The 11,203-nt window shown below is 36.9% G+C and overlaps 1 protein-coding gene across 1 annotated transcript; it reads right to left on the bottom strand.

The window, feature by feature from the left end:
• Window positions 1-437: 437 nt before the first annotated feature.
• LOC113925067 (endogenous retrovirus group K member 6 Env polyprotein-like) lies at window positions 438-2,993 on the bottom strand. The gene is made up of 2 exons (XM_027599582.2): window positions 2,719-2,993; window positions 438-1,259 (listed from the first exon to the last, which is right to left on the bottom strand). Exon 2 carries the CDS (start codon window positions 1,256-1,258, stop codon window positions 785-787), a length of 474 nt encoding a protein of 157 aa, XP_027455383.1. The 5' UTR covers window position 1,259; window positions 2,719-2,993; the 3' UTR covers window positions 438-784.
• Between the last annotated feature and the right edge of the window lie 8,210 nt (window positions 2,994-11,203).

Here is an 11,203-nt window from a genome sequence, read left to right as displayed (position 1 = left end):
CATAATCTCTATACCAGGGCCCCCCCACCTCTACAGGCATCATTAGATAAGGGGGCTGCATGGCTAGAAAAACCATCTTTGTTGGATTTGGGGCGCCGGGTAAAGGCAAACAGTTGGTGAGATAACACTCCTCACAAGTTATTTTGTAAAGGGTTCTATCGGCCTTAGCCTCGGGTACTACAGATCCGTCCCCCACTACAAACAGGAACGGTGGGGAAAGTCATGCCTGAATTTGAAATGTCAATGGGCCCGTGGGGAAGCCAGGGAAAAGGGATGAATTAGTTTTAACATCTCTCATGGCCGCAACAATTTTCCACAAGTCCGGGTGTCTCATACTCCCCAGTGACAGCAGTCCCCCGGGAGCAGAATTATTGTGGTCATATGGCCCATATTCTGAAGGCGGGGGGGGGGGGGGGGGGGGGGGGGGGGGGGAGCGACGCAAAGGGAGATCCCCGTCTTTTGACCAGTCAATTATATAAGTATCAGGTATGCCATGGGGAGTCACAATCTCTGGGTTGTGATGAACGCAGGTCTTCCAAGAGGGTCCGTAGGTTTTCCACGTTAAGTCAGATTTGCAGAGGGGATAGTCAAGGTATGGGGTCTCAAGGGATCTGGAAGTGGGTCCGAAACGGCCAACAGGCAGGGGCCGTCGATGTTGAAGGACAACCTCGTTGATGTCCCAATTCTCCACCATTACATGAGGTGTCAAAGTGTCTCCTCTAGGTGGCTCAGTTCCATACCAAGAGCGGATTCTTCGGGAGACTGGTGAAGTGACCACGCATCCTTAATGGGGTGCCTCAGGGCCATCGATGGCCTGGAAACAAATGGGGGGGGCAGAAGCCAGGCTGGTCCAGTTAAAAGGCGCCACGGCATGAGTGAGGCCGGAAATCTCAGGCCCATCAAAAATGTCTGTGAAGTTAGTAAACACCTTGGGTGAGGGATCCTTCCAGGTGACCGCCCTCGCGGTAGGAGGGTCCGGGACAAAAGCCCAGTAAGGAGAGGTCTGGGCAGAGTCAAGAGTCAAGAGTGATAGCATGGCAAGAAAAAGGGCAATAGCCGTGACTGGCTGGCCCGACTCACGCACGGTGGCCTCAGCTCGAGCGATCAGGGCTTTGATGTCTCCCCATGTTATTTTCCTCTGATCCGAGGCGGGGCGTCTCCTCGTCCTCCCGGAGCGGATCTGGAGCCGCCTCATTCTGCAAACCATCACGGATAATGCGGACGCATCGGAGCGGGAGCCAGCGCGGCGTCTCCTCATCCTGGGGAAAGATACAGGCGCATCCTCGGCCCTGGCGTAGGACCGGGTCGGGTCCCCTCCATTCCGCGGTGGCGGGGTCACGCCACTTTGCATAGAGGAGGGGAGCCCGCTCAGGCTGCCAAAAACGCTCGGTGGCAGTGCGGCCAACCGAGTCAACATTCAAAAAATTTAAAACAAAGAGTACTAATGAAAGGTGTAAATGAGGTGAATATTTTATTTTTCCCTGTAGTATTTACCCCTCTTTTAATTTTTTGAGGTACATTTTGAGGGTGGAGTGGGCTCTTTCGACAATGGCTTGACCTTGAGAATTAATAGGCAATCTCAGGGAAATGTATTTGGTTACCCACTTCATAATAAGCTCCCGTACCAGCCAACATCTCATATGTGACAGGGATTTGGGTCTTTCTGTTATAGATAGCCAGATTGTTACATTTTTCCTCAAATTTGGCCTTCCACAACAAATAATCTCCCCCATTAAGGCAAGCCCGGGCAACAACCTTCCAATCTCCCGGGCAAAGAGCTTCTCTGGTAAGGTTTTCCATCATAGATAGGGTAAAGGGAGCAGTAGCCCCGTACTGACTACAGGCAGCCTTTAAGTCTTTTAACATTTTAAAATTTAGGGCAGTATAAGTCCGTTGGCCTCCCTGTAAGGTTACTGGGTAGGCATTAAACTCTCCCACGTCCTCTCCCGCTTGCTGCGCTGTTAGTAAAGTTCTCTGTAAACGGCTAATGTTGGACACAGAGGACTTGGCAGTGCTCTGCTGATTGGTCATAATGGGAAAAGCCTGCATTGTGCTAGTTTGAGTGCACCTAGTCACGGAATTAATCCCTTGACCAGAGGTTGTGACTGCAGGCAGGACCGATTTCAACCATGTGGGCATAGTCAGAATGGGGTCATCATCGAGATAAACATCATCGTCGCCAAATTCATCCCCACCACTCTGAGCCTTAGGGGCTTTCCCCGCCAAGGGCATAGGAGGTGGTGGAGGAGGGAAAGGATCCTGGGTGGGTAAGTTGACATCATCGCCCAGGATCTCAAAAGAGGATACCCCAGTGGAAGTCAGGGGTACTTTAATCAGATCTTTTTCCTCATCTTCAAGCCATGATTTTAAAGATATCAGCTCAATTTTTTGTTGTGGCTCCAGGATTTCACAAATATGAGACCAGAGGCCCATTGTATTGGGCGGCAAGGCACCGGAGCCCCGCAACTTAATTTGATTTTTCATCTCTTGGCCCACCCGTCTCCAATCCTCTGGGTTTATTGTTCCTTCTAGTGGGAACCAAGGGCACAAATCTTCTATGTTCCTGAAAAATTCCTGCAGGGTGGAGGAAGACACCTTATGTCCCCTCTCTGCCAATAAAACCCGCAGGGTCCGCAGAAAATATGCATGACTAGCGGACTGACTTTGTCCCATAATTTTTTACTCCTGTCATGCCGGTTAAAAGACCGGTTCTCTTACCTGAATGTTTGCAACGTCAGTGTCTAGGATCCTCTTTCATGTGCTCAGGTCCCTGTTCGGGCGCCACTTGTCACGGCCCGCGTGCAAGGTCGAACAGGGATGAGGGTAAGAGAATGAAACATAAAAGTATGGGAACAGGAGGGTTGCCCACGGGGATGCCGCGAGCAACAACTTTATTCTTACTTACACACTTTATATAGGTTCAGGTTATATAACAATAGGACATAAACAAGTTCCACAGGTTCCTCCCTGCCCTCCCTTGGTTCCGTCTTGAGTTCCTGGTTCGAACGGCCAGGTTCCTCAAGCGCATAGCTTCTTCCTTGTTTTGCTCACACGGTATGCCTTCAAGGGGCCCGGTGCGCTATTTTTCAGGGCCTGTCAATAACACTGTGGTTTTCTTGGCCTATATACAACTCGGGCTAGCCAGTACAACATGTTCTTGTATGGGGGCAGTCAGGTGGCCATGGTTCAAAGGGATCAGGGAGCCTTTGCTCTACCTGATTAACCCCCTTGTTGCTCATGGCTCCCGACAGGTAATGATCTCCCTGAACTTTGTCTTTTTTTCTAAATTTCTTGACATTGTCATTGCTCTAAAATGAATACAAGAAATAAAAAATAGTTACTGTGTGAGTGTGTGTATATGTATATACATATGAATATATGTATGCATATATGTATATATACACACATATATATATTTTAACCTTGTAATCATCTTTATCTGTGTAAATATATAAAACATAAAATAACTTTGCAGTTGAATCTCTACTATGATTATTTTTTTTAACCTTTATCGTGTTTCATTTATAATCTGTAAACTAGGTATGATTAAGACTGCCCTTCATCAAATAATTTTTCTCACTTTTTAAGTAATTTAAAATCTGAACTAATTGGAATATTTCTGAGTAATTCTCATTTAATTACTTCCAAACTTGCAAAATATTTCTATTGAAAGCAGTCAAACTCTCACAAATTACACTGTTTAAGTTCAACCTTCAGTTCTGTATAATGAGAACTATGGATAAAAATCTAGTTTCAAACAAAAATATTCTACACTAAAGAGAAAATATTGGCTCCACATTTCCCTACAAACTGCTCTGTTCAATATCCCATGGCAAATTTTGTCCCTGCAGCAAAAAGATAGATTATTTGTGTCTCATTAATTTTTATGTAAAATTATTCTTTGTTCTCTTGGTTGCTCTCTGTCTAAATTGGAAGGGAAATAACTACAGATTTTTTTATGAGTTTAATTGTCCAGATTTATACATCTACCACTTGTAATTTTAAAAATGGATATTATGTATATCCATGATAAATATTTTAATTACTCTTTGCTATTTATCGTATTAATTTTAGAGCAATGACAATGTCATTGTGATGAATAAAGGAAAAGAAATTTAAAAAAGACAAAAGTCAGTGAGCTCATTACCATTTACCATAGACAGAAACTTAGTCCTACACTAAAATATGTGTAATGAATTTCCAGAACAAACAAAGACTTAAAATATACAGGATTTTTAGTTTTGTTGAGGAAACCTTTGGAATGGGAGAAGATATTTGCAAATGACACATCTAATAAAGAGTTAGTATCCAAAATCTATAAAGAACTTATCAAACTCAACAACCAAAAAAACAAATAATCCAGTTAAGAAATGGGCAGAAGACATGAATAGACATTTTTCCAAAGAAGACAACCAGATGGCTAACAGACGCATGAAAAGATGGTCAACATAACTTGGCATCAAGGAAATACAAGGCAAAACTACCATGAGATGTCACCTTACACTTGTCAGAATGGCTAAAATTAACAACACAGGAAACAACAAATATTGGTGAGGATGCCAGGAAAGGGAACACTCTCACTCTGTTGGTGGGAATGCAAACTGGTGTAGCCACTCTGGAAAACAGTATGGAGTTTCCTCAAAAAGTTAAAATAGAACTACCTTATGATCCAGCAATTGCACTACTAGGTATTTACCCAAAGGATACAAAAATACTGATTCAAAGGGCACATACACCCTGATGTTTGTAGCAGCATTATCAACAACAGCCAAAATATGGAGAGAGCCCAGATGTCCATCAACTGATGAATGGATAAAGAAGAGGTGGCATATATATATATATATATATATGGATTCATTTATATATATATAGATGAATGAATGTATATATACGAATATATATATATATTCCATAGCATATATATATGTATACATATATATGCCATGGAATATTACTCAGCCATAAAAAGAATGAACTCTTTCCATTTGCAACAACACGGATAGAGCTGGAGTGTATTATGCTAAGTGAAATATCAGCCAGAGAAAGACAAATACCATATGATTCACTCATATGTGTAATTTAAGAAACAAAATAGATGAACATAAAGAAAAAAGAAAAAAGAGGCAAACCATAAAACAGATTCTTAACTATAGTGAACAAACTGAGGGTTGCTTGAGGGAAGGTGGAGAGGGAGATGAATTAAGTGGGTGATGGGGATTAAGGAAGGTACTTCTTGTGAAGAGCACTGAGTGTTACATGTAAGTGAGGAATCACTGAATTCTACTCATGAGACTAATATTACACTATATGTTAACTAACTAGAATTTAAATAAAAACTTGAAATTAAGGAGTCTCTGGGTCGCTCAGTCATTAAGCATCTGACTTCAGCTCAGGTCATGATCCCAGGGTCCTGGGATCAAGCCCCACGTCGGGCTCCTCACCTAGTGGGAAGCCTGCCTCTCCCTCCCCCTCCCCCCCGCTTGTATTCCCTCTCCTGCTGTCTCTCTCTCTGTCAAATAATTAAATAATTTTTTCAAAAAATTGAAACTACAAATATAAATAATAAATAATAAAATAATATGTATAGGATTATGCTATACTAACTGAATACTTTTGAAACTTCTAAATATATTCAAGACAGCTATGCTAAAACCAACAAAACTTTTATTTCATACTTTACTATCTCTTTCAAGAACAGGTCAATATTTAACTTACAAATCATAAAGCTTATTAATGCCTACAAAACGAATAAACTAAAAAATAAAATTGTGTTAAATAACAAGTATTACTCTATTAAATAATTTCCAGTGTATTGGACTGTAGGAAAGTAAGAAGAAAGCTTCCCAGGGCTTTTTCTTTGAACCCTATTAGGGACTATTCTTTTATATCTAAAAAGAATAAAAAGTTCTTTTTAGATAAATTATAGCAGAATCTAACTCACTTTTCTTTTTTTTAACTCACTTTTCTTAATATATTGCATTATTGTTGTTTAGAAAATCCAAGATTATCTGGACAAAGGGCTGGGGCACTAGGTAAGACAGTAACCACCCAGAATTACCAAAGAAAACATATGAACAAAGAACAAAGAAAAGATGTAAATTTCAACAAGAACATAGAAATTTGAGATTGAGCTAATGACAGAGATAGATATACATAAATAAACACATATAAGACATAGATACATTATTAATACTAATTCCATTTAATATAACACCTAAATAATACTTGTTTATTAAATTAATTCATTAAGCACATGGGGCTTTCCTTTTTTTCCAATGTATACATTCTATTTTTTCTGAATCCATGGAAATTCACATATGGTTACAGATGAAAGTATCGTTGATTTAAAATTTATGATTACTAATAGACCTATTAATTTAACGAATTAAAAAAAGACATAAATGATATGTCAAAAAGCATAGTCATCAGATTCAGAGAGATGAAGCTCTCTGCTCAGTAGTTTTGCAAACTCTCTGTCCATCTTTTTCTTATGTATATAGCAAGAAAAAAAATTTAATACCTCATTAAATTGTTACTGGACAATAAGAAGGGAATTCTATAGTTTTTTGGGGAATACCATTTCTATAATTATAAAAATTGAAATTTCTTTTTAGTAATCTATTGCAATAGTAATGAAAAATTTTCCAAAATTTCTCTAATATCAATTCATCAGTTTTCAATAATTTTTTTAAAACCTAGAGGAATTGCTGTATGCCACAGAAGAGAGGTAGATTGAAAGAAATTTAGACAAATATTCATTTTTTTCTCTGATCCATTCTCTTAACTTTCAAAAATAGCCTAGAAGGAACATATAGCATATTAAAAAATATAACAACCCAGAACCAATTTTAAAGTGTTAAGAAAAGCTATCTATCACTGAAATACTAAATTAACTAAAGCAAAACCTATTAAGTTATATATTTAAGATATCTAAGAATATGTCAAGAGTTGAAACTGACTTCAGATTTCACCAAGGAATATGCTTTGAAATTCACAGAAATACACACCGAAAGGAAGAAGACCAAAAGATGAATTTGAATACAGGTGAAATTATAGACATGGGATTCAGACAACAAAAGTCCAACATAAACATGACTGCTGTTATGAAGAAAGGAACACAAAAAAATGTGAGAGGAAAAAAAAACCCTCACCTAAAGATTTAATAGAAGAAAAAACTGAAATGAAAGGAGATGCAAATCAGTTAAAAAGACACATTGCTATAAGGAATAATTAGGAAAACTTCACCAAATCTGAAATGTAAACTCTCAAAACTTATTAAAATTTCAGAATAAACAAAGACTTCACCAGACAGATTAAAAGGATGCACATCACAGTCAACAGGGAAAAACAAGAAAGCAGCTTGGTCTCAGGTCTCTCCTAAGTAACACCAGATTTCATGAAATGATAGAGCTATTGTTCCAACTAAGGGCAAGTCCCCTCCAGGGATACTTCACAACATTTAAGGACACTTTTGATTGTCACAACTGGGGTGGGTGCTACTAGTATCTAGTGGGTAGAGGTCAGAGATATTACCAAATATCTTATAAAGCACAAGATAGTCCCCCAACCCACACACACATACTCAGTAAAGTATTATCCAGACCAAAATGTCAATAGTGCTGAGGTTCAGAAATTCTGCAATAAAGTAATGAAAGATGAATTTGTGGGGGGGGGGGAGGATGTAACCCAAGTATTCTTTACTCAATAAGGCTAAAATTCAAGTAAAATGGCAACAGGAAAATATTTTCCAATATTCCAAACTCAGGAAGTATAGTGTTAGTAAAATCTTGAAAAATCCCCTGAAATATAAAACATAGGAAAATAAAATGTGAATCAAAATTAAAAACTCATAATTAAAAACTTATCACATAAAAACTGATATTGAGGTTGAATCCAAGTAGACACAGAGTTAAATATAAATATACATGTCCAAATAACAATTACCAGCTTTCAGAAAAAGGATAAAATTTTCAAAGATCTTAAAAGAATCTACATACCATGTAAAAAGATAAATGATGTGTCAATGTAAGATATCAAGACATAAGTGTAAAATAACAGAGATGAATAGCTTCTAAATAAACACAGAGATAATAAGCAACAAAGACAGAAATCAGTGTGAACATTTATGTGCCAAACAATGGAATAACAAATGTAAAAAACAAAACAAAACAAAATAAAACAAACTATAGGACATAAGAAAGAAATGAACATAAATAGGAGGTAACAAGAGACTTCAAGTTAATAGTTTCAATTGTGACACATCACATTAAGGGAAAGAGTTAGGGATTACATGCTCTGAATAAGAACATTATGTAAGAGTGTTGTTATTTTTTTTTAATTTTTTAAAGAGTGTTTTTAAGCACACAAAAGCATAAAATCTAAAAAATAATAATAACATCTGCTATTCAGGTTCCTCTGGACCATACATTTTTTTTAAATTGACTAAATATTGCAGGCTAGATAATTAAATAATTTCCTAAATATGTAAATAGTTTGTAGTTTAAAACTACAAACCATTATTTGAACACAATATAGTAACAAATTATTTTCATTCTATTTTCTTCTTAGTACAATTTTACTGATTTTAGACTTTAATAGATAATGGAGATTTTACTATTATTGTTTTCTAGCCATTTTGCATTTTGTTTTCTATTTCCTCTTGTTTACAGAGTTGTTTAGTTTTGGAACCAAGGTTTTGCAACCATATTTTAATAAACAAAGGTGAGCTCTGGGACAACTCTAAGCAGCCTAAAATACTTATATTTGGAGTCCAGGAAGAGTAGTGGCAAGACAATGAAATAATTTAAAGAAATAATGATTAAATTTTTTCCAAATTTGATGAAACTATAACCCAAAGATTCGAGAGGCTCAATGAAGTCCAAAAACAAGGTATGTGAAGAAAATTACTCCATTTCAATAAAATTCCTTAAAAATAGAGATAAAGAGAAATTACTGAAGGAAGCCAGAGGAGAAAGATACAGAGGAACAAAAGTAAGGATGAAATCAGACTTTTTATCAAAAACAATGCAACCAGAGACATTAAAGCAACATTTTTAAAGAACCTAAAGAAAAAAAGAACTGTCCAAATATAATTCCATAACCAGAAAAAATATCTTTCAAAATGGAAATGAAATAAAATGTATTCAGATATATAAAAACTGAATAAATTGATTGCCAGCTGACCTGCACTGCAGGAATATTAAAAGAAATATTTACAGTGGAAGGAAAATGACACCAGGCTAAAATGGTGAAATGGTGAAAAAAATTTCTTAATGTTCAAATCTCTTTAAAAGATAATCAATTGTTTAAAACAAAAATAAAAATTATGTATTATGAATTTTAAACAGATGTAGAGGTAAAGGATTAAAAACAATAGGACAAATCACAGGAGAAGCAAAACAGAAGTATACTCTTGCAAGGTTCTAATATTACGTGTGAAGTGGTATACTATTACCTCAAGGTAGGTTGGTAAGTTAAATGTGTATACCACAAACCCTAAGGAAAACATTTTAAAAATAAATTGTTATAGCTTTTAAGCCCACAAAGGGGGTAAAAAATACTCATGAAAATCCTCAATCTAAAAGAAGTGAGAAAACGAAATTGTGAACAAAGAACAGATAAAGAATGGCATTAATTTCAAGAGAGCACAAAACTAAATTTTGGAGTGATAAAAATATTGTATATCTTGACTAAGGTAGTATTTACATGACTATATATGTTTTTCAAAATCCAACAATCTTAGAAATGAACATGTTAAAAAGGGTGGATTTTACTGAATGCAAATTATACATTAATAAATTTGACTTTAAAAGAAAAAGGCAATTCAAAAAAGAAGAAAAAGCCAATTTATTTGCAAGGCATATTTGTCTCCATTAAGTATAAATCAAACTACATGAGAATATATAATATCTAGTAAACTAAGGTTTAGTGCTTTATTAAAAATAATTAGAATTCTTTTCTAAAAAATAAAAAAGTGACATGAGAGGCCGATAATAATTTTGGTAAAAAATTAGGAAGTAAGTAGGAGAACCTTAGTGTCACTTTCTGGAAAGCAAGAATGACAACACTTCTGCAGCACTCAGAGCAAACCAGAACATCTCCCAGATCCCCCACCCTGGGGAAGGAAGCCAACTGAAACTTCATTCACTTACCCTCAGTCTCATGGACAAAACCTGGCAGAACATGACTCTTTCAGTGGTGGCAGTCCTCACCTGACTCCAAATCAAGCAATGGTAGAAAAAGAAGCTGAGGGATGAGAGTAAAATTTGTATTCCAAGAGAGATTAGCAGTGTTCCTGAGGCAGAGAACAGAATGACAAGGAAGTCCTTAGGAAAAGAGCTTGCCAAAGAAGGAGAACATATTATCTATGCTCAATTTCCACTTTAGTAAAAGAATTTTGGTGATGATACTAGAAATTCCTTCAAAGACTGAAGACTTGGTAGTTAAAGGCTGAGGAGTGCCTATGTTCTAAACAATCAGGAGGGAGACATCCTGAGGAAACAGTGCAGTGGGGGACTCCCAAAAGCTCAATGGGGATCTGAGTTGTCTAAGGTCTTCAATAAATAAAAAACACTCTTTCAAAAAAACATATTTTTAATTTAAATTCAATTAATTAACAAATAATGTATTATTGGTTTCAGAGGTACAGGTCTGTGATTCATCAGTCATATATAATACCCAGTGCTCGTTACATCATGTGCCCTCCTTAATGTCCATCACCCAGTTACCCATCCCCCCCCCCCAGCAACCATCAGTTTCTTTCCTATGATTAAGAGTCTCTTATGGTTTGTCTCCCTCTCTGGTTTTGTCTTGTTTCATTTTTTCCTCTCTTCCCCTATGATCCTCTGTTTTTTTTCTTAAATTCCACATATCAGTGAGATCATATGATAATTGTCTTTCTCTGATTGATTTATTTCACTTAACATAATACCCTCTAGTTCCATCCAGGTTGTTGCAAATGGCAAGTCTCCATTTTTGATAGCTGTTTAATATTCCATTGTTTATATATACACACCATATCTTCTTTGTCCATTCATCTGGCAATGGACATCTGGGCTCTTTCCATAGTTTGGCTATTGTGGACATTGCTCTATAAACATCGGGGTGCAGGTGCCCCTTTGGATCACTACTTTTGTATCTTTGTGTAAAATACCCACTGGTGCAATTGTTGGGACATAGGGTAGCTCTATTTTCAACTTTTTGA

Source organism: Zalophus californianus, chromosome 2, assembly GCF_009762305.2.
Source record: "Zalophus californianus isolate mZalCal1 chromosome 2, mZalCal1.pri.v2, whole genome shotgun sequence".
In the NCBI taxonomy this organism is placed as follows: Eukaryota; Metazoa; Chordata; class Mammalia; order Carnivora; family Otariidae; genus Zalophus; species Zalophus californianus.
The sequence above is the reverse complement of the archived record's forward strand: the minus strand, read 5'-3'. Positions and strand labels throughout refer to the sequence as shown.

Excerpts from the sequence above, each read along its gene's own strand:
- LOC113925067 (XM_027599582.2), bottom strand. The coding sequence starts at position 1,258 with ATGAGGAGACGCCGCGCTGGCTCCCGCTCCGATGCGTCCGCATTATCC.